At 38.2% G+C, this 26,947-nt stretch overlaps 1 protein-coding gene across 8 annotated transcripts in view; it reads right to left on the bottom strand.

Moving 5' to 3' along the window:
- PDE4D (phosphodiesterase 4D) overlaps positions 1 to 26,947 on the bottom strand; it is a 1,449,177-nt gene that overhangs the window by 266,713 nt on the left and 1,155,517 nt on the right. The window contains exon 1 of one of the 8 annotated variants that reach the window (XM_032403451.1): positions 19,459 to 23,907. The exons of the other annotated variants lie outside the window; for them this stretch is intronic. Within the exon in view, the coding sequence (XP_032259342.1) occupies positions 19,459 to 19,523 (65 nt within the window). The 5' untranslated portion in view covers positions 19,524 to 23,907. Of the gene's footprint in view, positions 1 to 19,458; positions 23,908 to 26,947 lie in introns of those variants that run through there. 8 annotated transcript variants of the gene reach the window in all.

The following is a 26,947-nucleotide window of genomic DNA, read 5'->3' as shown; positions in this document are numbered from 1 at the left end:
CACACTAAAACCTTACTTTACTTATTTTTGGTTGTTATTGTTCCTTTTACCATTATTACGTTGTTTTATGATGCAGAAAGTACTTGAGTTCTTGGAGGATGAGCAGAGAATGATGGCTGTGGTGATAATTAGTGATGGGTTTTGGTTAATACAGGCAAATAGTGTATTTGCTGTTTGAAGCTAACAGAACTCATTCATGAACTACTTAAGGGTGGCCAGGGAAAAGAACACTACATATGCCGAGAGCATTCTCGCCCATTAGAACTTCTGTCTTTTGCACCATTCATCTTTTCACAGTGGGCACACCCTATAATCAGCTGAAGGCCAACATTATATGCTTTGGGAAGATTATTCCAGCCAGTTTGGACAACTATTGTTTTTACACACATATATCTACTAACCAGTTACATATTGAAAACTCAAATCTTAACTAAATTTAGCCCCTAGCGGCATTAGGACACTGAAACCTATGTACTCATAGCAAGAGACAGTTCAATACGGGTTGCCTCATGGGCAACTTGCTACCTAAAGTTAAAGAAAATTTACCATGAAAAGACACAGATGTTACTGTTGCTTTTTAAGAGTAATCACAGGACTAAGTAGTTCTTAGCGATTTCGGGAAGTTCTTTCTTTTCCTTGGCTGGGAGAGGCACTGGAAACCAGAGATCTTAAGCCTAGTAAAAATGCACTTCGAATCTAGCAAGTCAAATCCCAGGAGGCTCTTAAACTTTGCATAAAGAGAAGAGATTTGCAACAACAAAGCATCCTGAGGGCACTTTTACTCTAGGAGGCTTTCTTTCTATCCCTAAATCAAGTTCACTTTCTCTGACGTTGGCCCACTCGGGCTTGCAGGAACACATTCTAGCACCAGAGGTCAAGGTCAGATACGGACAAAAACAACCCAGACAAAGATGGACACTGAGGATTGACAGTGGGGAACCCATCATTTTGGGATTTTCAACTTTTCCCTGCAAATGTGAATGTGAGGACCATATAAACGCAAGGTTTTTAGAGAGCATTCTCTCATTTCTTTTCTTTTTTAAATGATTGCAAAAGATGGCTTTCTTTCTGTTCCTCATACCTACTAGATAGATATTCAAAGGCTTTGTACTGTAATCCTCTTCTACCCAATTTTTGCTCAACGGTTACTTTAGTTCTCAGCTTTCCTGACTACCTTAACAAAAGTACATCTCCAAAACATGCATACACACACACACACACACACACACACACACACACACACACACACCTCATTAATGCAGTCCTTTGTGTATTATCTTCACTGCATTTAACAATATTGGAAATCATTTTATTTAATCATTTTTGCTCAGTAAGCTCCATGAAGGGAGGGAGGCACTATGATATCTCCAGTGCCTCACACATAAAAGGGACTAAATATATATTTGTTCTTAAGAGAAACATACAGAAACTACCCAATACAAAACTGTAGAAAATTATCCTAAGTAAAAAGTCTTGTTGAACTTTAAAAAAGAAAACTATTCATATCTCTATCTTCTTGTGGCATTGTTGTAGGCTACTAGTGAAATAGATAGGAATCATTCATGTATATTAAAGAATGAAACATGAAGTAACATATTCCTAAATAATACAGTACTTAGAAAATAATATATATTTTTAAGAAGGCTATCTCAAAGAAGTTTCCAGTCTAGATTTAGCTAGAAGTTAATTCCTTCCATATTCATGTAAATTTATTTAACAGAATAATAAGTTTAGATTAAGTCAAGATTTACACATACTAATCTTCAAATTAAATGATAACCAGGTTTTACCTATAGCTGTCATGACATTTTCTCAGTAAAATTTCCATTATCATTTCACTTGAGAAAGATCTTATGTGAAAATCACATATATGTCACATCATATATCATTTTGGAAAGGGCTAAAATCCTTATATCCTCAAATAGTAATGACTTGTGTCAAAACTAACAACTTGATGTTATGAGAGCATAAACAAGAAAATGTTAATGGGAGTTTTCTCCCTTCTGATAATAATAAACGGGAGAATATTCATGTGGTTTGCTGTGTGCCCGGCATCGTGCCAGGCGAGCACTCTCCACGTATTCTTCCATTGAACCTTCATAAGAACCTCATGGGTAGTTTTTCCCCTTGTCCAGAGTCACCCAGTTTGTAAGTGGAAGACCCTAGTTCTGAACTTCACTGGCTTCAGGAGCCGCCCCATCTCTTCGGTACCAGGTCCGCAATTCCAAACTGCCCTTGAATTTCATTAACTCAACTCGAGGATCTCATACACTGTTTTCCCAGGGCCTAAAGAGATAGAGATATTTTGAATGCAGTCAAGCAGATAAAGTCTGGTGTCAAAATGATACCAAAGATTAAAACTACCCCTTAACTTGTACATGGAACAAAAGGAGTATCTACACAGCCACAGAGAACATGGCCATCTGGCCCAGCCCTGGGGCAGGAAGCTTAAACATGTGACACCAAACTTTCTAAGTGCTTTTTATTTCTGCCTGCAAAAGGGTTAGCAGGTTTCTTAGATAACTGAGAAAAAGAGAACTCACTCTCTCTTAAAGATTCCTGATTAAATATCTTTATATGCAGCATCATTTCCCCCTTCACCTGTCAGTAAAATCAACTCAGACCTACTCAGAGTCCTTCCCCAAATCTCTTTGAAGTCACCAGAATTATTCTGAGGAACCAGCCCTTGTTTTCTCAGTATTACTCCCCATAGTCAGAACTCACTTTACAAGGGATATTTCCTTCTCTCCATTGGTAGGAATTAATTTACTCAGGATGTTATAAAGAAATCAGAAATTGTTAGGATTGAGACCAAAATCTATAGAAGTTTTCATGGATTTAACTTCCTTTCCCACCAAACATTTTCACAAGTTCCAACATGAGTTGATACCCAAGATGCTACTTTTTCTTCTATCTGACTACCTGAATCTACTCGATCTTAGTGCGAACAGATTATCACCCATCTAAAAAAGACTGTCCTGAGAGTATTTTTTCTTTTTTTCTCTTCAAGTAGATTCACATTCTAAATCTGGGCACTAATAAATATAGAAAGTCAAGAAACACTTTAAAGCAAATTTTTATTCAGAAATATCTGAGAAGACACTAAGGTATTCATTTGGTATTCAATTAAATCTTACCTTGAAGACCAGAGCTTCTTTATGTGAGCTGAAATTTACAGGGTAGGTTACACCTACGCAATATTTAGGAAGCAACTGGGTGAACACGAAATGCCTAGAGTGACTGGCGCCAAGAGAATTTGATCCTTTAAAATATTTTGGGAAGCCCAAGATTGCAAGTGTAGGTCTGTATTCTGTATTCTTTCTACATCTCTTATGTATCCATTCACTAACACACAAATGGCATGAATTACGGAAGCAAATGTGTTTGTTTGGTGCTTTGAGCAAATTATCCAGTTTATTGTAGTAAATTATCTAAAACTTCTTTGTGTGTTGGAAATTCAGGAATTTTTGACTAGAAAATTACACGTGTGGGTTTTAAAAGAATTATACACGAAATTACCAGCACTTTATAAAGAAAGTAAACTCACCAAAAGGACGAAACCAGAAGTGGAAAAAACAAAAAACCAAAAAACCTTCAAAAGTTAGTTACGTAAGAAGCGATGACTAAGGGTATAAAGTTTGGAGAAAGGGGAGATTCAAGTGTGAAATTACTTTAAAATTTGCTAAAGTCTTATAAACAAAGTTCATGAACAAAATCACACAGTTTTTCTGACTACTGGCTAAAGTTCATAAAAGTTGTTTATGGAATTGCCCACAATAGGTACTGAAGAGACAGGGTATACTAAATGGGGTGGGTTCTGAAGTCAGAGCTGTTATAATGGCATGGAAATGCCAGTAGTCTAGATGTGTGACTGAGAATCATGGAATAATGTGGCTCATTGTGAAAGCCTGATAATAATTTGACATTCTGTTGGCAAACAGGTTTCCATTGTTCCCTTATATGGCAGTCGTAATCCTTAAGGGCAAATCCTTTACAGTGAACTGCAGTGGGACATGAATGACATTTTCTCCTGATTTTCAACATGGAATCTGTGTTTGACAATTCTCTCAAAAGCTCCTATTAGATCCCTGTTGGATGAAATGGCCTTACTTAGATTAATTCAGTTAAAGCCATGGATTATGCATGACATTATAAAGGAATATAACTGGGAATATAACTATAACTCAACCGTGGCAATAGTAAAATGAGTTTATTTAGAGAGCAGGCAAACTGGCTAGTAGTGGTTATTTGTGGAAAGGAAAATTTATTTCCCTTATTAGTGAAACAAGGTCCTCAAAGATTTTACAACATTTAACTAAGATCCATAAAAATAAAAGTCTCCTGGAGATTATCTGTAAAAACAAACATTTGACAGTAAGTTAAATTATGTCAAATATTAATTTTATGAGTCATTTTTAAAAGTCACTTCTTTCTAGCTGTTTTTCCTGATGTTCCCTTCTCATGTTCCCTTCCTATATATACATTAAAATTTCCTAGTTTATATATTTTAAGTTGAAAAATTAAAGGCTAAATTCATCTAAATAAAAATTTGTTGGTTTTAAGGTTTATTTAAATAAAATAAATTTAAGTATTTAATTTGGCTAGCACAGCCTTGTTAGGAGGTGACTAAATAAACAATGTATTTAGAATGAAAATATCCCTCTAGCCCAGGGAAAATATTTTGGCCTAAAAAATCAAATATTCCAGATGTATTTCCTATTACCCCCCCCCCCAACACACACACAAATTCAAGCAGTGAGAATAATTCTTAAATTATTCTGTTCCCCACTGGATTTCGGAAAGCAAGTGAAACACTTTTAAACCCTAAATGTTCTCCCTTCTAATGAAACTGAAAAGTATGCCAGAGATGTAGTAGTAAGTAAAACTAAAAGTCCTCTGCCCTGCAGGAGTATTTTAGAGAGTCACTAGACTGGAAATTTTATGAAGGTGAGGGCTAGATATTTTATCAATGTCTCTCTAACAGCCAGCAGGATGCCTGGAGCAAAACCATGTTAATAAACATTGTTAAATGAAGCAATGAAAAATGCTCCTTTACTTCTGCAACTAATAGAAAAGCTCCAGAGATAAAACTCTTCTTTAAGGACTGTACATTTTAGGCTACAGAATCAAATGGTCCCGTGGCTAGAAAATTTTTTTGTACAATAAAAGCAAATCACTTCCTCTATCATTAAGGATTAGGCCTTAATTTCTTAGCATTCCAAATATTTAAGTCTAGAAGTGTGGTAAAGCTAAAGGCTAACTTAATAATGGGAAAAATTCACAGTACAAGTAGGAATGCTAACCCTGACTCTGGAGGTCAGTGGTCAACTCCATTTGTTAGGGCTCTAGGACAAGCCTGACCCTTTGACTCAGCATCTGGGCTGTGGAATCTGCCAGTGGTGACAGCTGTGATGAGCTTCAAAATGTTCCCAGTGAGGCTGAAGTGAGCCTGGTGGGGGTGGTCTTAGCACTTACCTCCAGCTGGTCCCTCAGAGGCCCATGAGAACCACCCCACGGACAGGGCAGACGTCAGCCATGTTCCCTGGGTGATTAACGTGGCAATACATATTAGCATTTTCTGTTTGCACTGTTCCTTACTAGTTGATGGTGCTGAGAGGAGTCACTCAGGCAAGGAGAAAATGCTGAGGGAAACTGGAGAGTGCAGAGTCTAAAGTGAGAGACGTGTGAGGGAATGGAGAGAAGCACTGAGACCGGAATTACTAGTGGGGATGGTAAACTATGGGGGAAAGCCACGGGACAGCAAAAGTCCTCTCAGATACTTTACAACTGCTTGCACAGAGAGTAAACTGTCTCACAGCTCACTCTGTACAATTGCTAGCAGAATGGCGTCTATTTAAAAAAAATTAAAATGGAAACAGACTGTAACATTTCCTTTGTAATACAGAACAACTCATTGCTCTTGTCCCCGCATGCAACAGGCCGATCTTGAATGCCCAGGGAGGCAGAGGCACCGTGCTGAGCACAGAGCTACAAGGAACAAGCCCAGGTTCCCACAACACGCTCATGTCCAAGCAGAGAGGCAGCCACACGGTAGACAACTGCGGCAAGGCTCTCATACAGAAATGGACCAGGTTTCATGAGCACACGGCGAAGGCAGTTTTAATTCTGAACGCGGAGGTCTAGGAAGGCTTCCCAGAAGAAATGTCCCACTGGGGGCAAATCTAAGCAATGGAGTTTGGCCATGAAATTGTATTCAAACAATTACTATAAACTGACAACAGCTTTAGTGCTCATATAGTCCTATATACCAAATTATGATTTAAACAATTAGCACATCAGGGCCCTGGGTGGCTCAGTTGGTTAAGCGTCCGACTCTTGATTTCAGCTCAGGTCATAATCTCAGGGTCATGCGATTAAGCCCCCCGCCCCCCATGGTGCTCTGTACTCAGCGTGGAGTCTGCTTGAGATTCTCTCTCTCCCTCTTCCTCTGCTCTCCCCACCCCCTGCTTGCATGCTCTCTGTCAAAATAAATAAATAAATAACAATTAGCACATCTAATTTTCACCCTGAATTTATATTTCAAATCAAAGTTTGTGAGAATTTATGAACTACATATACATCAACATGGGATAAATCTCAAACATCATTTGGCAGGGAAAAAAACCAGACAGACACAAAATAGTATGCACTGTATTATTACTTTTAGATAAAATTCAAAAGCAGAAAATAATAATGTGTGATCTTTGAAATCAGGACAGTTGTTACATTTGTAGGGGGTGGGCATGGCTGAGAGTGGCACAAAGGCGGCTTCAAGACTGCTGGTAGGAGTATTTTTAATCTAGGTGGTGATGACAGGGGTGGCCACTGATAATTAAAATTACCTTTTTTTGGAGGCGGGGGGGGTTACAATATCCAAAAAGAGTTCTTATGCTTTACAGTATTCACATATAGTGCGTTCTTCATAGGTAACAAATTACTAAAAACATGTCAAAAATTTCTAAAAATTACACATTTGTATGCATATATAAACCCTGCTTTTGCTACAATGGCTTTACTTGCATGCAAATTTAATGGCAGAGTTTACGCATAAAGCATTAGCATGAGGTCACCAGGGCCACTTAGATGGCAAGCAGCTACATTACACCCCTCTCCTCTCTGCAGATATCACCAGCTGATGGCAGCAATCTTTGTCTCCAAGCCCCAAAGCAGCATCCGGTACTTTACCGCATGTGGCTATTACTAATTGACAGAGATGAAAAAGATTAGCCATCTTGGCTTTAAACAATGGGGACTAATTCTTTTGTTATGTACGTGAGAAATGCTTTACAATTATGGAGGAATTTCAGGTGCATTTCTAGGGAAGGGTATAATTTCAGGCCTATGTATGTAAGATGGTTTTCCCAATTACAATTACATCTTAATAAAGGCATGTTTCCTAAAAGCAGGCTTGCCTTTTGTGTTTCGTATTACCATAGAAACACTTACTGATTCATATACAATTAGACTCACTTTTAACAAGAAGACACAGATAAACAATTGGGACTCATTTTTCCAAGCAAGAGACTCAGAGAATCTTTAGTGGGCCAATTTTTTTCCCCCAGGGTAGTTCACTTCACCCTCAACCACACATTTTAAGCTAAGGTACAGTGGTTAATTATGACAAAGTAATTTACACATTCTTATTGGTAACTATTCATGAAAAAATAAGTAGGGGCACCTGGGTGGCTCAGTCCTTAAGCATCGGCCTTCGGCTCAGGTCATGATCCCAGGGTCCTGGGATCGAGCCCCGCATCGGGCTCCCTGCTCCGCGGGAAGCCTGCTTCTCCCTCTCCCACTCCCCCTGCTTGTGTTCCCTCTCTCGCTGTGTCTCTCTCTGTCAAATAAATAAATAAAATCTTTAAAAAACAAATAATAAGTAGACACTAGAGACCACGGAATGCTAATTGCCGCTCTCACTAAGCCACGGCATTCTCCACATTTCTAGCCCCTCTGCCTCAGAGCCCATCCTGAAATAACACTCAAGGCCCCAGGAACTGATCTTCTAATCAGATGTCATTTTTTGCCTGTTGTCTTTCTAGAAACGGAGAAGGAGGCTGAAGCCCTTTTTTGCTGAGCTAGGAGGAAAGGGTAAACTAAACAGGATTCCTACCCAACCTGGGGCCTGCAAAGGAGGAGGAGATTCAGGCTGAACAATGTGGAAGCGACACAACCAAGAATAGGAGAGGAGCAGTGGATCCGGACAGGTAGGGAAGGCCTTGGCCGTGAGAGTACGGTAAGACTGAACCACCAGGCAGCCCCGAGTAAGGAGATTCCCGGGAGAAAGTCTTCACAGATGTGCCCAGGGATAACGCCCAGGCACCGGCCCTTCCTTTCAGATTCAAACCCTGCTGGAACTGCTACCCTAGAGGATGCTGACCAATTTTTAAAAGACAAAATCAGAGCTGTTTTAGCTTCCAGCTGACCAGTTCTTATCCTCCCACCTTCTCGGTGTCCTTTATTTCTTTAACCCATCGGAATAGAAGGAGGTCTTCTTTGAATCACAGTGCTGGTGTGATTGATTCACAAGACCCAGCTTTGTGTAAGTGCTCAGTTCTGAGATGTGCCCAAGAAGGCTGCCTTATGGAGAAAGAGCCCTTACAGATGAAATCAGTTTTCATATGCAGCGTTCTTGATTTTTTAAAAAGTCACACGAAAAGTCACAAACTTGAAAAATGCATCACACAAGCTAACATTTCCTAGGTGCTCACAGGAGTCAGCCACTGTGCTAAGGACAGTAGGTTTAGTAACACAACTGACATATGAATATATGTATCATCCTTAAAGGTAATATTTTATAATTTTTCAGGGTACATGAATCCATGAAATTCTCTTATTTTCCACGCAATCTTGGGTAAGTCAGTTTACTTCACAAGGCCTCAGTGTTCTTATTTATAACATGAGAAAGAGTAACAGAAACCTCATAGGATTTATGATGAGGACCTGATGGGACCATTCCTGTCAAATGCACAGCAGAGCATTCAGTAAATAGTAATTACCACTCTTTTTATTGCCATGAATACTATATTGGGGGAGCAGAAAGGGGTGAAGTTAGAATTTCAAGACATGAATTTTAGCTACTTAGTTAACTATGTGCGTTCCAAAAAATTTAATGATCAGGTTCAGTTGTCTGGCGAGGACTTTGGTCAAAACAATGTCTTGAGTTTCCTTCAGGGGATTGCTGGGGCCTCAAGCTCCACACCTCTCTATGCATAATCCTCCAATCCAGTTTGTGAGAAGTGATGATACACTTACCGTGGTATTAGTTAACTTCACAGACACAGTTTAGAATTAAAGTCCCATACAAATTATAATAGCACTGCCTTCACACACTTCAGACTTAAGTTTTAACTCTTTACTTGACCTCAAACTTCATTTTTGAGTTTTTTAAAAAAATATTTCTCCAATATAAACCTTTGCCACATAAGCACTGACATTGTTTCTAACAGTTTTTCTTGACCCTGTTTGACTAGAAATGTTAAAGACTAGCAAAACTTTTCTGCTTCCAAAATGGGGTCAGGGATGGGGAGAATTAGATTATAGGTTACTCTCTGTGGTCCCTCTCATTTCAAAGGGTTTATGGCTCTACGGACTGGTCAAATGCCAGAGAGGAAGAAGGCAGTGCAGTTTATAGTCTGACTGAGGGAGAGAGTCAATAAACCGAACGTGTCAGAAACTAGCTAGATTTCCAAAGAAGGGAGCTGTGTCAAAGTCCATTTTCTATTTCTTGATACATGTCTATGGCCCATGGTTAAAGGCTTGTATGCAAATCTCAAGAAAGAAGGCAGACAGAATATAAAGATGTTCTTGAGATGCACAAGGGTAAAAGGAGAAACGACCAAGCTAGGGCAGGAAGGAAAGGTATGCGTCACAGCCAACTGACTACTTTTGGAATACTACGAGGCAGGACACTGTGTCACCAAGGCAGTTCAGAAAGTGGAGAGAAGTCAATAAAACAAGGACAACAACAGTGGTAACAACTAACCTGGCATTTAGAATGAGACCACATTTTTTCTTTAGCTCCGTGATTTATAAGCTGTGTGATTTCAGTTGTACCTCCTACGGTGCTTTTGAGGACAAAAGGAGCTAAGTTGTGTAAAGCACCATGTCCAATGTCTGACAAACAGTAGATACTCAATATATTGTAGTGACTGTCACTACAACAGCTACTGCTCGGACTATGACTGGAGGCCTGGGAGCTGCTGCCCTAGCTAGCTGGTGGTCCAGGCGCCAGGCCGTTACCTGCTGTTACCCCACAAAGCTGTAGGATCGGAGCGACCGTTACGGCAATGCCCACTCGCAATCTAGAATGCCACTGCTTAAAAGTGGACACACTTTGCAGTAATTTATCCTAACTAAAACAGTATCAGTCATACAAATTCCTTGACACAAAGAGAATTCGTTGCCGCATTGCAATGGAATGAAATCATGGATGTTAGGAGGTATTATTTGCTCTATTCCAGATATATATGAGTATTTCATGCATGTTAATTAAAAGGAGTTGAATTTCTCATCTTGGATGTATTGCAAACAAGAAGGAGAATTAGGTACAATGGGAACACTCTTGTGTGTGAAGCCTGAAAACAATTACATATTGAAACTATGTTTTACAAAACATTTTTTTTAAGAGGTCACACTGGCGCCATCTACTTTACAATCCAAAATGAACACTGTGCAGTATGAATCGAGAAAAGACCACAGCCGCTTACTAGCAGTTTTCACATGTCTTAAAGAAGAATCTACTTATTGTTTGATTCACTATCCCTCTATCCACCGATAACTAGGAAGAAGTGGGTTAAATTTTAAGCAAGGGAGATTCGAATTAGATATAAATAAAATGTCTTAACTGTGTGGATTGTAAAACATCAGGGCTGTTTGCTGTAAGAAAGTTTCAGAAGCTGCAGTCCCGATGTGCACATATTCTAGTTTCCACTTTTCTAATTTCTTGTTCTCCCTCATGTGTGGTAGAAAAGTAAGAAGATTTGCAGTTGACTCTGGCATAAAGTCTTTTTTTTTTTTAACATTTTATTTATTTTTTTTATTATTATGTTATGTTAATCACCGTACATTACATCATTAGTTTTTAATGTAGTGTTCCGTGATTCATTGTTTGCGTATAACACCCAATGCTCCATGCAGAACATGCCCTCCTTAATACCCATCACCAGGCTAACCCATCCCCCCATCCCCCTGGCATAAGTCTTTAAGACTGAGATATGAGGGGATAAAATGTCTTCGACATTCAAATCCATTAATAACAGCTTTTGCCCGGAAGGTGGCAGTGTGATTAAATGGGGTGGGGCTCTGCGTGGTGGAAGTCTGGTGCAAGACTGGCTGGAGTTCTTCCATATTGGCCTCCTTTCTAATCTTCCTTCCAACTTCTCTAGCCACACTTCCTCAGCTCTTATCCACAATGTTTCTTTTATATTTTTTCCTAACTTTTATTCTGAAGAACAGTTTAGCTTAGCTTCCCCAATTCACATCTTCACCCATCCCCCAGAATGCTCCTAGGAGAGACAATTCCCTTAAAAGGCTGAGGGTGAATAATAAATACATATAGTTGATATTTCCCGGTTAAGAGAAACTGAACTAAGAGACTGCATACGTGGGTTCTGGCTTCTCCCTATTCTCCATTCTTTTGAAGGACTTCCTATTTTATGCTAAACTTGACCACGGAGCAAGGCATTTTGAGAGGCATCTGCACAGCCTCCCATTAGTTCACATGGTCACTTAATAGTACCTTACCCAGGCTCACTGTCTTCTGCCCCTGTAATATCCCACTCCTTTCTGTAGGCCCTGATCCCTGGAGAGATTTGGTGCTTTTGGCTAGAATATACCATACTTCCACTATCCATTTTCTAATAAATCTTAAACCTCAGCTTCATCTCTTGAGAAGCTGGATAATCTCTGGAAGGGCTCCTAAGAAAATCTATGTTGGCTTTTAACTAAGACTGTACTTTCTTTGTGACTACATTCCTCACCAACCTAGTTAATAGCCCCCAGGTCCCATTCTTGATATCTTCATCCAGGCTTTAACAATTCTATATGTTTGATACTAGTATTATTCAGAACACTTATACTATGTGTATAAGTGTTACCTTTTCCTAAGAAAAATCTCCTTGAAGACCTCATTAACATTCTTCCTTTCAGCTTCATCTTAGAATCTACCTTTCTCATCTTGCTAATGACAGTTGGGTGGACACACAACTAACCACTCCTGGTGGTTGATTATGAATGATTACATTCATGTCCTCATTTCTTCTGATTTAATAAAATTTACTATATGATTGGAATGACTGACAAAGGGATTAACAAGTGAGCTAAACTTTACCTCTCCTAAAAGGCAAATTTCACTGGTGGGGACAAAACCATGGCATGCTCCAGATCAACAGGGAGGAAAAGAGGAGGGCCAGAGATAGGAAAAAGTGGGGACTGCACAGATAACCACAACTAGTTCGATTAATGTGGAGCCTACAGAGTGCAATGTCCCTGAAGAGAGTGTCTCATGGGGCAACATTACCTATGAACTTTATTCACCAGTGACATGACAGAAAAAGTGGGTTGAGAATCCCATTATGAAATGCCCAAACTAAAGAAACACCTTTCTTCAGAAGCGTTCGCTACCAATTCAGCATTTCCTTACCAACCACCATGATGAATTCCTGACATTCCAGCTATAGCATATATTTAATCAGTGATGATTTTCCCATCTGAAACAAGTCTAAACAACTCTTCTGTGATTTCTCCAAAATGAGAATCGTCCCATAACTTTACAGTCTTCTGAGGTAGAAGTATGTGAACTGTTGTTATTTGAACTTCCCAGAAAGTTTTACTACCAGCAAGTTTATCCTAGTCCACGCTGGGGTACAGAAAACACGAACGGCTCTTCAGTGGAAGGGTAACACTACAGAAAGTAACACTAAAAAGGATCTTAGGGGCGCCTGGGTGGCTCAGTTGGTTAAGCGACTGCCTTCGGCTCAGGTCATGATCCTGGAGTCCCTGGATCGAGTCCCGCATCGGGCTCCCTGCTCAGCAGGGAGCCTGCTTCTCCCTCTGACCCTCCCCCCCTCATGTGCTCTCTCTCTCCCATTCTCTCTGTCTCAAATAAATAAATAAAATCTTTAAAAAAAAAAAAAAAAAAAAAAAAAAAGGATCTTAGTAGTTTATTAGCTTTCAAACAATATTCCTTGGAACCCTAGAGCTCCTTAGAGGTATCGCGAGGACAGGGATTGGATTTGGGATGGGGAGAAAGGTGCAAATTCACTGGTGATTTTGTTATATATATGTTTATGTATTCTTACCTATATATTTCATAAATATGTATGTTTTAACAATTTTACCTCTATGTATCAAATATACATATAATTTTAAATCTTCCATATATACTCACTTTATTTACATTAGCATTTCATTTATAAAAAGTGTTCCATTGAAAAAAGCATATTTGAAATTCATGGATCTAGCTCATCCCCTTTATTTTACAGTGAGTGAACGTGGCTATCAAGGAACTAGGTGGCTTCTCCAGGGACACAGCGAGTTAGAAGTAGGGTAGACAAAGGACAAAGGGCTTTTTCAGGGAATCTCATAATTTACGACTTTAAAGATTATACATATCTGTAATCTACTCTGTGCTTCCCTAGTTATGTTTTAACTTGCACTCTGTAGGCTCCACATTAATCGAACTAGTTATGTCAAGGGGGGCACCTGGGTGGCTCGGTCGTTAAGTGTCTGCCTTTGGCTCAGGTCATGATCCCAGGGTCCTGGGATCAAGCTCCGCATAGGGCTCCCTGCTCCGCGGGAAGCCTGCTTCTCCCTCTCCCACTCCCCCTGCTTGTGTTCCCTATCTCCCTGTGTCTCTCTCTGTCAAATAAGTAAATAAAATCTTTAAAAATAAATAAATAAATAAAAAATAAAAAATAAATGATACTCAAGGGATCTTAATCACTTCTCTTAAAAGCTGTGTATCTTTAATTCTATTATATAACAGAGGTGATACAAGCTTAAGCAAGAGGATCAGAAAAGTTTATCATATGGTCAAAACTCTGAGCCAACCTAAGCCATGTCACAGAGTATTCTGCACAGGGAGAAAGTATGCAAATTCCATTTGTTTTCCCCTTCATAAATGCTTCTAAGATAAAAGGTATAGGAAAGAAGATTCTGTATCTTTTTCAAAGCTGACTTAAAACAGTAAAAAACTTCATACAAAGTCTGAAATATAGTATTTATTTCTAAACTGAAGCCTTACAGAGCTTTCAGAGAACAAAGAAAGATCATCTATTCAAAACTGGGAGGCATTGAATTTTTGCTCTTTATTTCTCTATAATAGGGAACTTATTTGCCACCAAAAGAGAATATCCTAGCCTAGAGGCTGTAATTGCAGGCATCTTTCAAACAGCGGTTTTCAACACCCATCATCAGCCCTAAACTTCACAGGCTATCATACATCTAAAAAGACAACTTCCAATTTATTTCCTCAATATCTAACCAAATATTTTCCTGCGTTTAGATATATTCACAAGATGGACACGTTTACAGTCATTAAAACGATAATTGCATAGACAGTAGAGGGAGGCAACATGCTGAAGTAAAAAGAGCAGTCTCGGGAGCAGGCCCACTAGAGTTCTGATCCCAGCCTTCCCTGAAAACTGAATTGCCTTGACCAAGTTATTTCATATTTTAGGCTCATTTCTTCTTCTGCAAAATGTAGATCGACAACTCTTTCCATGTTGTTATGAAGACAAAATAAGATACTGTATGTAAAATTCCCCGCAGAGTTTTCATTCACAAAACACACCCAATAAAATGAAAGCTACAAGTATTGTTATAAGAAAAGTAAAAAAATGCCACTATGTTAAGTGAAGCAGAGCACAGAAACGGTATTTACAACCACTGATTAAAATATGCAAGTTAAGTGAAAAAAAAAAAATGGAAACAGTTGAGGATGGGATACTGGCAGTTATGAGTAACTTGCCCTCCAAAATATTAATCAATATTGTTACATCTTTTTATTTTCAATTATAAAACTGGTGGTTTTAGTCCACTCAGTGCTTTTCACTGGCATCTTGAGGTCAATATAAGAATTCTCAGTCAGCCTGAATTTTTACCTTAGGAGAAGAGAGTCAACAGAAAAAAAAGCAATAATTTATTGATCTGAGCAGCAATATTATTCAGAAAATCTAATCTGCTCAGTATTGAAACGCTTATTCCCCATATTTTGGACACTGAGCACATTCTTGTTTACCAGATGTGTAGACATCTACACATAAAAAGATGAGCTTGCTACTGCACATGGTAGTTCTTTTTTTTTTTTTTAAGATTTTATTTATTTATTTGAGAGAGAGCGAGAGAGATCACAGAGGGAGAAGGAGAAGCAGACTCCCCACTGAGCAGGGAGCCCAACATGGGGCTCAGTCCCAGGACACTGAGATCATGACCTGAGCTGAAGGCAGATGCTTAACCGACTGAGCCACCCAGGCACCCCTGCACATGGTAGTTCTATTCTGAATCTATTTAAACTTAAAGGTATACTACCTGCTTGAGGAAAACATTCATACAATATCGAAGTACAGTGACAAGAGAAGAGAAATTCTCCCTTACCTCCCTTCCTGTCATTTTTACCCTCACAGTTAAGCAACTACTATGAAAGGCTTTGGAAGAGCCTTCAAGACTTTTTATATATCTACAATCCTAAGTATAACTTTTACATATTTAATAATCTGTTTCAAAATTTGCTTTATAAAAAAACTCCAGTTATATTTTAGACAGTAGCATCTCTTTTTTCCCCAGTACACATAATGAACAATCTTAAATATAACAAGTATATGCCAAATAATGAACACCTGATAGCAGAAAAGAACAAAATCCAGTTTTACAAGCCAAAATTCTCTTTATATTTATATTTGGAAAGTTAATCATTTCTTATTTAAACCGAATTACATAAGTCTTAATTAACAAAAAGTATTTCTGGGATAGGTTTGTAAATGGCAAAATGCTATAATATTATAGTAGTATTATAATATATACTTGCTGACTAAAATTGAATTTAAGACATGAACAATTAAAATATTTATGGAAATGTAACTCCATCAGTGCTTTCTTATATAGAATTTAAAGGTAGATTATTGTTGGTGCCTGGGTGGCTCAGTCGTTAAGCGTCTGCCTTCGGCTCAGGTCATGATCCCAGGGTCCTGGGATCGAGCCCCGCATTGGGCTCCCTGCTCTGTGAGAAGCCTGCTTCTCCCTCTCCCACTCCCCCTGCTTGTGTTCTCCCTCTCACTGTGTCTCTCTCTGTCAAATAAATAAAATCTTTAAAAAAAAATAAAAATAAAGGTAGACTATTGTTAATGAAATGACCAGAAAGGCAAACAATGCCCCAACCAATGAGCTTGCTAATTTTATTAACTTTATGAGCATAAAAAAATACATATATTAAGTTTTTCTCAATTTCATGCATGCATACTTTTAAAGGAAAGCTAAAGGACAAATGTCATAATCATATTCTACTAAAACCTGGCACATACTATGTACTCAATAAATACCAGTTGAATAAATAGAAATAACCACGTATTTATTCTTATTATATAATATTCTAAATTTCTGATACCTATAACTACAAGGAAACAAATTTCAAGATTGATTTTATTTTTCTTTTTCAAAATTCATAAAATTTTAACTATAAGGCTTTTCTTCTAAGCCTGTGGATTAAAAGGAAAGGTATATGCATCATTAGGAGTTTGTATGAAATCCCTTTTAAAAATGTGACTGTATCTCACAGGGATTTAATCAGGGCTGTAAACAACAAGCTGGTATGGATTGCTTTTTCTGGTACTGGTTGGGGAGAAACAGATAGGAAGAAATAAAGGAAAGGTAATCTGAAACGTTGGATTCTTGTAGAAGGCAGTTAGAAAACTTCCAAAGGTAGCATTTAGCTTGGAGGTGTCTGAGAGGAAAGTAGACAGTTTTGGAGAAAGCAGGCCAATGGAACAGAAAATAGATTTAGAAAAGCAAAATGAAGATGGTAAAGCCAAAAGATGGGTCCCCAAGAACAAAGTACTCAGATGTCCAGAATGAAATAAAATCATCTGAAATAGGGATTAATGGTAAATCAGGGGGTCTCTCTTGTGGGTAAGTCAACTGTTAAGAGGATGAAGTAGTCTTTGGCATTTGAAAAGGAAAGGAGGTGTAGGGTGGGGGGTGGTGTGATAGAGAAGTTAGAACAGAAAAGCTGGTAAGGAGAAGACATTGTCCCACAGAGCTCTCTGGGGCCTGTAGGTGCTGAGGCACAGGGAGAAAAAAGCTATTTTTTTTAATTAAGTTAATATATATAGGCATGTATGCATCTATATACACATCTATATTTCCTCTAATAATACCTAATCTATAATCTATGTAGATTTCACTATATATAACTATAAAGGTATGTATAGTATTTGAATGGATAAAAGGGATAATAAAATGTTAAAACTATAATTATAGCACTTACAGCCTCAGGCCAAATGATTTAGAGGCAGCAGTGATGTACTCAAGCAGTTATGTTGCTAATAAGTCAGATATAAGATTAATAACTGGAGAGGTATTACCCTAGTATGCTGTTAAATCTAGGAATCATTTAGCTTAAAGAGACATCTATTTCTTACATGAAAACCATTCTGACCCCAACACTATGCAAAATATCTAAACTTAAATGGAACAATATACACATTCACAAGTTAATATTTTTTAAAATATATTTTGAACTGTCTCATTTGTTTACAGAAAATAACTTACAGAGTTTAGAATAATAGAATAGTTGTGGATAAAAATAAACTGTCAACCTCAGAGGAGTAAAGGATGTCAATGTTACTAGACACCTGAAATGAACCAATCATTACCCATTGAACCTGGAATTTAAAAATAAGTCTCCTGGAAGTTTAGGCAGAAAGGGAAATAGGTTGGCTAAGTACTATTTATTCAAGTATCAGATTAGTTTTTCACATAGGCAGGAGAGAAATCACAGATGAATAAAATGCACGTATTGAATAAATTCTGATTACCCATTTATTTTGGTCAGTGATTTATATTAGTTATGGTAATTAATAAAAGGATTATAAGTATTTCCCAGTATTCATTATTTGGCATAAAAGAGCTGTACAAATAGATGCGAGCTTTTCTTTAAATAAGCTCAAGGAGGAACTTATTGCATATATTCTTTAAAACAATTTTTTTGCATATATTCTTTTATGAGGAATCACAAATGATATAAGAGAAAACCTGCATCTATAGTTTTTAAAACACAGAAATACTACTGAAGGGACAGTTCTTGATTCTAGGTCCCTATGAAACACTAGTACTAACAGCAAATGATAACCCAACCACATAAATGTGGGCTGAATTCCTTACACAATTATCATGAGTATTTGCATGTGTGTTTGACTACTCGTATAATAATACATAATAGATTTTGCCTGCCTACTTCTATCCTATCCCCAACCACCTGTCCTTGATCATTGCTTTTATTTCCCCTATGTGAAGTCTAGTGATTTCCATTTCAAAGAGTTGAGCTTATTTTTTTATAATCAAGCACTAAGATAAACAAAATAAGATTAACCTCTGAAAAGTATTCTGTAAATAGCTATTCTAGACACAGAGGTCACTTTATTGGGAAACTATCCCTTAAGGGCTATTTGCTTATGAGCATATCAAATCAGTATTGAGGGAAATAGATTAAAATATTAGAATAAATTGAAATTAAGATACTTTTTAAAAAAATAAATACTTGCTTTATTGCTGTGTTTCACAAAGTAATAAATATCAAGCATTCATTTTTACTGTATCTTTACCTATACACCTGTTTTTAGGCTGAATTTATAATTTTTATAATCTTAAACAGATACTTTTCATTAGATTGAAAACACTAAAGTTACCAAAAAAACATTACCGGGGAACATTATTAATAAAATAAAACATAGAAGATGACTGAATGATAAGCAACTTGATATACACTTAGCCACAAAGTTAAATTCAAGTTAGTCATATGATTAAAGATACGTAACATTATTAATTTCTCCAACATATCTGTATCTGTGCTAAAATCCAAGACATCTTCTGAACACAATGGCAAAGACTGCCAACTACCCGCCTGCTTGCAGCAGGCAAGAAACATGAGAAAACAAGACCAAATCAGACAGTGAAAAATGACAAGTTTTCATCTAAACTCCCAACATACATGCAAGTTTCTTTCCTTCCTAAAAATTACCATCAAATGAATCACTGTAGTCCACATGGAGTTAAAATAACGTGGGCACCCCTGTTTTTAGAACAGACAAAAATGGGCACAAAAGACAATGAAAGTGCTCCCAATCCTGTGCTTTCCTCCAAAGCCTTAACATCACACCTAACTCTTGAACCTCATCAGCAATTACTAAAGACTCAAGTGTTACGTCAATCTTAAAAGGGGAGAAGCATGAGAGAAAAGCACATTACCAAGCTGCCTCTGTAGTCCTTAAGGAACTTGTAGACCGGGATCTTGGCTTCATAATAATGCTCATTTTTGGGGGAAAAAAAGAAGAAAAAGAAAGGAAAAAAGAAAAAGAAAAAAAAGAAAAATGTCTTCAAGTATTCTAATACATTTCAGCTGTCTTTCTACAAAGATGATTTTAAATATATTCCATTTCCAAGGGAGGCTGCTTGAAGAAATCCAAATTTCCCAGAGTCCAGCTCAGGCCCCCAGTCTGGAACATAAGGAAGCTTCTAAGACACAGGAGCTCTTTTCCTCTTTCATGCTGAATTTACTCCAGCACCAGGCTGTTCGGAAGTGAACAGTTTCTTTTATGTTTTGCATTGCCAAGGGAGGAACTGAATTTTGAATCTATTCTTCATCTGGTCACAAGGGAAACACAGTGAAAGAGCCTCTTGATCTTGTCTTTTCTGCAAATCTCTCTTAAAGATTTCCAACACTCTCCAAGTACTCAGGTAGAGTGAAAGGGAAAGAAAATGACTGCAAGTTACTGAACACCAGAGAGCTGTCAGGGAAGTTCCATTTCAGGGTGACCACAGGAAAACACTCTTCTCCGGGGAGCCAAGAAGTCAGGGAGAGAAGAGAGCTCTCCACACTTCAGCTGGGCCCCGTACTTTACCTGCGAATGCAATTTCCGCTGTGTCCCCTACTTAAAATCTGACTCCAAGCCTTTGTGAATGAGAACTATCATTCAATCTCGCCAGGCAGAAACTATTCCTCAAGGGCTGTATGACGTCTGTAGGAAGGCAGTTCAAAACATCGCAGGGAAGTGAGAGAGGAAAAAAAAAAAAAAACCCAGCGCCCAGCCAGGCAGCGTCAATTGCTGAAACTTACAAAGCGAAGGGGCAGACAGACCAGCGCCAGGGACCAGGACTGTAAACCAGCCAAGCAGACAGACCTCTCCAAACTTATAAAACTGTTTCCTCCTCTGGGAAATGAGGTGTCTGTATTATTCAGGGCAAGATTCCCTGACCACCTTTATGAGGAACACACCCCTTTGCAACTGACTTGTTTGTTTCTCTTCCCTTCAACAAAAAGGTGATTTTCTCAAAGTCCCACACTGAAACTAAAATTTCTCATCAGAAGCAAAGTTGAGAGAACTTGAGGGCTTAGCAGTTGTTATTCTGAGCCTATTTAATGAAATGTCACGCTTCGAGTTTGGTTGTAGAGGCGCAAACTGCCTCTTGAAAATTAAACTGTGTAGCAAACATCGTTGCATCAGATCGCGCTGGAATGCTTAAACTGAAAACTCTAATATATTACTGCTGGACAAGTGGCTACATGTACTAAGGCTGTTCCCTTGCACAATGTTTTCTAAATCTTTTTGAAAATCATATGCAAATTTTATTGATCTCTACACTGAAGGCTCTGCATTTGTTAGGTCTTAACCACTCTTCAGTAAGGAATGAAGCTCTTATCATCTTAACATCTCTTACTATTGTGAAGACCAGTCCCTGCCATCTGAAATGAAAACTGTTCTATTATAGTAGACATAATCTACACTGATTTGAATTGCTCCTAGGAGAAGGAACATTTGACCACCCTGGCTATCCCCCTCTGAACATTTGCATAGAGGATATATATATTCGTCAGGGTGTGCCAACTTGTTATTTTGCATGTGAATCATCGACTGAAAATAATTTAAGGATTCTGATTCTTTAAATGACATTAGTTAGTATGCTGGTTCTCTAGTCTGATGTGAACTCGGTATTTATTTAGCATTTGCAGGCAGGATGTCGGAGTGCAACTGTGACCCACCCAAAGGATTTGGAAAATTAATGTAGTAAGGCATCCCGCCAGGGACTCTGGCTGCTTACTGCAACAAAACCTCCAACTCCTCCCCTGGTCACACTTCAAGGTACCGTTGTGATTTTTGTCTCCTCTCAGTGACCCTCAGGCCGCTTAAGGTAAATGCTAATAAACTACTTTCCATATCATTATTTCCTTAAGCTTTTCAGTGTTTCTATGACTGCTCAGGGATAGTCACACATTCCCAGTTCTGTCCCATGTTTAGTGCATTTCTGGCACTGTAAGGTAGGTTCACCAATCACGTATATTTAGAAATTCAAAAGCAGATTTGTGAGACTACTCATTTTGGGGGGGGGAAGGGGTTTACGGGAGGAGATTTATCTTTTATCTCCTTAGAATTTTAATGTGTGAAAAGGAAGAAAGAACAGAGTGCAAGTAAGCAACTACTATTACTTACGTGCAGCACCGTTCTCTTCTGTGTAAGGTCTATCAAATATCCTCTGGTTGCCATTTCAGCAAGAAAATAATGATCACAGAATGTAATGTCTGAATGTTGTGTGTTAAACTTTCCCGAAATAATCAGCCCTGTATTTTACCATCTCCCAGAAGGCTCTCTGTCCCAGTGAGATTACTTAGCTCACTGTCACTCCCTTGGAGTCACATACACACAAGAGGTTAGTGCTGCCCCAGGAGCTTTTCCTTACTTACTTGTTCAATGTTCTGTGTATTCCAAGAATCTATCTCTGAAAATCCTAACCCACTTACTGGGTATCTCCTAAACACTGTATAACAGTCCTATAATGACGAACATATCATCCTTGTCCCCAAAGAAGACAAATTGAAGTGGGGTATCTGACAACGTACTCAACTAACCAGAACACTCAAAGCTTCTGGGATGGATAACTCAAGGTTGCTCACAGAGAAAGAAAGATGCACAGTACCATCAGGTCACTGAGATTTGAATTTTTACTTTACTTTTACTTGTAATATTTAAGGTGGTGACAGATTAAAAAACTAACAGTACTCATTCAATATTACAGTGTCTTCTCCATTCTGTCAGTTTTTCACACATCCATTTCTGAAATAATGTTTTGTAAACTGACAGTTGTTGTCTGTTTTCCTCTGAAAAGCTTCTCAGAATGGAGCAGATATCGCACTGCTCCCCAAATTCCTGTTAGTAAACACGTATATAATATTATACAGGCTGACAAAGATGTCTGAATCTAGGAGGACTGGACATTAGGAACCATACGTCTCTTGTCTAAAGAGCTTTGGAGAATATGCATTTGATCCAGAAGCTGCTATTTTTTCTAGCATTCACCTGATGTATTCAATCATATAATGTTATATAGACTTCTATTTGTCTATTGTCACCACAGCATTTCAATGGACCTCAGATGTATAAATTCCTTTGGGTCATTTATCCATATGTATTTTTGTTGAATTAAACCATTATGTAATACGATGTTTCCTAAACTTCTGTCATTTGGACATGATTTCCACAAGTTTTGCCATATTGGCACACAATCTATACGATTACTTACTTGATATTTTTCTTCATTGACTCAATTTTTAACTTAAATAACATAGATTTAAAAGGTAACCTTATACTTATTTGGTAAATGTGTTTGATATGTTGGTTATTCCCAGCCCCATGATCCAAGTATTAATAGAAAAAAAAAAAGAGTCCAAATACCGCCTAAAATCTCTCCCATATCACTAATAGGGTCCGTAATGCAATACGGGCAACACTCATGTGGAAAACACCAATTGCATACAAGTAAATTAGATGCACCTTAAAATATGATTTCCCCTTCTCTTATCATTTAATGGTGAGCATGACTTATGGGACTAATGTCATTTACCAAGTGCTAAGAACTAAATATGAAGCAGTAACTGGAACCAATTAAATGAGGTGTTAAGGAATGATTTTGCCATACAATGCAAGTTTTCTCAGATATTGTTACTTTGAAATACTCTGCCCATTTTGAAATCTTCTGTTTTCTGAGTCAACTCTTATTTTCAGATTACAGTAGATACTCTACACTTTCCAATCTGTCATGGGCAAATTTTTGAGAACCACATTATGAACGAACAGAACATTCAAGCCTGTCAAGTGTGCTTAAATTCAGCACTTCAGATATGTCCAGTAACATTTTGGGAAAAATGACCACGGAGCTGCAGTTTTTAAAAAGTTTCCTGGTATTCTATATTGTATTCTAACATTCATAAGAACAAGTCACTTTGAAGTCTTATATCATTTCCTCATTATTGAGAAATAATGTGGCATTTTTCTTATCTGGAGGGGAATTTTGGGCAGATTCAAGCAGTTTCTCATCTTATTACACTCACTAAGTAAACAGTTGGATTCAAAGACTTTCTTATATGTGTGAACCTCCTTGGAGCTAAATTCCTTCATTCCTGAGGAAAAGCCCAGAGTATTATATTTGAAAGGCTTCTAACCTTCAGATTTTCTACCTCTTTTGTAAAACATTAGGTTAGAATCATAATCATCATGTTTTTATGTCCCACATATATTAATTTTGCTTTTGTTGTCATATCCAAAGAAATCACCAAGACCAACATTAAGGAGTTTTCCCCCTGTTTTCTTCTAGGAGTTTCTTATAGTTTCGAGCCTCATATTTAAGTCTTTAATTCATGTTGGGTTAATTCTTTTTTTAATTTTATTTAATCATGTTATGTTAATCACCATATATTACATCATTGGTTTTTGATGTAGTGTTCCGTGATTCACTGTTTGCGCATAACACCCAGTACTCCACTCAGCACGCGCCCTCTTTAATACCCATCACCAGGCTAACCCATCCCCCCACCCCCCTCTCCTCTAGAACCCTCAGTTTGTTTCTCAGAGTCCATAGTCTCTCATGGTTCGTCTCCCCCTCCGATTTCCCACCTTCATTTTTCCCTTCGTACTATCTTCTTTTTTTTCTTTTTTTTAACATATAATGTATTATTTGTTTCAGAGGTACAGGTCTGTGATTCAACAGTCTTACACAATTCACAGCACTCACCATAGCACATACCCTCCCCAATGTCTATCACCCAGCCCACCCCATCTCTCCCACCCCCCACCACTCCAGCAACCCTCAGTTTGTTTCCTGAGATTAAGAATTCCTCATATCAGTGAGGTCATATGATACATGTCTTTCTCTGATTGACTTATTTTGCTTAGCATAATACCCTCTAGTTCCATCCACGTTGTTGCAAATGGCAAGATTTTGTTTTTGTTTTTGTTTTTTGATGGCTGCATAATATTCCATTGTGTGTGTGTGTGTGTGTGCGCGTGTGTGTGTATACCACATCTTCTTTATCCATTCATCAGTAGATGGACATTTGGGCTCTTTCCATAGTTTGGTTATTGTGGACACTGCTGCTATAAACATTGGGGTGCACGTACCCTTTTGGATCACTACATTTGTATCTTTGGGGTAAATACTCAGTAGTGCAATTGCTGGGTCGTAGGGTAGCTCTATTTTCAACTTTTTGAGGAACCTCTATACTGTTTTCCAGAGTGGCTGCACCAGCTTGCATTCCCACCAACAGTGTAGGAGGGTTCCCCTTTCTCCGCATCCTCGCCAACATTTGTCATTTCCTGACTTGTTAATTTTAGCCATTCTGACTGGTGTGAGGTGGTATGTCATTGAGGTTTTGATTTGGATTTCCCTGATGCCGAGCAATGTTCAGCACTTTTTCATGTGTCTGTTGGCCATTTGGATGTCTTCTTTGGAAAAATGTCTGTTCATGTCTTCTGCCCATTTCTTGATTGGATTATTTGTTCTTTGAGTGTTGAGTTTGATAAGTCCTTTATAGATTTTGGATACTAGCCCTTTATCTGATATGTCATTTGCGAATATCTTCTCCCATTCTGTCGGTTGTCTTTTGGTTTTGTCGACTGTTTCCTTTGCTGTGCAAAAGCTTTTCATCTTGATGAAGTCCCAATAGTTCATTTTTGCCCTCGCTTCCCTTGCCTTTGGCGATGTTTCTAGGAAGAAATTGCTGCGGCTGAGGTGGAAGAGGCTGCTGCCTGTGTTCTCCTTTAGGATTTTGATGGACTCCTGTCTCACATTGAGGTCTTTCATCCATTTTGAGTCTATTTTTGTGTGTGGTGTAAGGAAATGGTCCAGTTTCATTCTTCGGCATGTGGCTGTCCAATTTTCCCAACACCATTCGTTGAAGAGACTGTCTTTTTTCCGTTGGACATTTTTTCCTGCTTTGTCGAATATTAGTTGACCATAGAGTTGAGGGTCCATTTCTGGGCTCTCTATTCTGTTCCACTGATCTATGCGTCTGTTTTTGTGCCAGTACCATACTGTCTTGATGATTATAGCTTTGTAATAGAGCTTGAAGTCTGGATTTGTGATGCCACCAGCTTTGCTTTTCTTTCTCAACATTCCTCTGGCTATTTGGGGTCTTTTCTGGTTCCATACAAATTTTAGGACTATTTGTTCCATTTCTTTGAAAAAAGTGGATGGTATTTTGATAGGGATTGCATTAAATGTGTAGATTGCTCTAGGTAGCATTGACATCTTCACAATATTTGTTCTTCCAAAAGCCATCTATGAAAAACCCACAACGAATATCATTCTCAATGGGGAAAAACTGAGAACTTTTCCCCTAAGATCAGGAACATGGCAGGGATATCCACTATCACCACTGCTATTCAACATAGTTCTAGAAGTTCTAGCCACAGCAATCAGACAACAAAAAGAAATAAAAGGCATCTGAATTGGCAAAGAAGAAGTCAAACTCTCACTCTTTGCAGATGATATGATACTTTATGTGGAAAACCCGAAAGACTCCACCCCAAAACTTCTAGAACTCCTACAGGAATTTAGTAAAGTGGCAGGATATAAAATCAATGCACAGAAATCAGTCGCATTTCTATACACCAACAACAAGACAGAAGAAAGAGAAATTAAGGAGTCGATCCCATTTACAATTGCACCCAAAACCATAAGATATCTAGGAATAAATCTAACCAAAGAGGCAAAGAATCTCTACTCAGAAAACTATAAAATACTCATGTTGGGTTAATTTTTGTGAGTGATATAAGATGGGGATCCACTTTTATTCTTTTTCATGTGGATATCCAGTTTTCCCAACACTATTTATTGATGAGATCATCCTTGCCCTATTGTATGTTCTTGGCTCCCTTGTTGGAAATTAACTGACCATAGATGACACAGCTTTACTTCTGGACTTTTTATTCTGTTGCATTGATCTATAAGTCTGTTTTTATGTCTGTACTAGAGCTTTGCGTTTGGGTTACTAGAGCTTTGTAATATGGTTTGAAATCAGGAAGTATGATGACTCCAGCTTTATCCTTTCTCAAGATTGCTTTGGCTATTTATGGTCATGGTCTTTCATGGTCACATGAATTTTAAGATTTTTTTTTCTATTTTTGTGAAAAATGCCATTGGGATTTTGATAGGAATTGCAATGAATCTTTACATCAAACTAAAAAGTTTCTTCACAAAGGAAACCATCAAAAAAATTCTTTTTGGTTCTGTACCCAATTCTAACATGTATGTGTGTCTGCGGGGAAGTGGGCTTCCCCACACCAACAACCAATTCTTTGACACCAGTAGAATGTCCCAGAATTCAAATCAATTCTGACCACTATCTACTCAAGGCATCAGATTCCAGAGGTAAAGGGCCCAGTCCCATAAGAATGCACTCCCTCCC

Source organism: Phoca vitulina, unplaced genomic scaffold (assembly GCF_004348235.1).
Source record: "Phoca vitulina isolate PV1807 unplaced genomic scaffold, GSC_HSeal_1.0 scaffold6, whole genome shotgun sequence".
Lineage (NCBI taxonomy): Eukaryota > Metazoa > Chordata > Mammalia > Carnivora > Phocidae > Phoca > Phoca vitulina.
The sequence above is the reverse complement of the archived record's forward strand: the minus strand, read 5'-3'. Positions and strand labels throughout refer to the sequence as shown.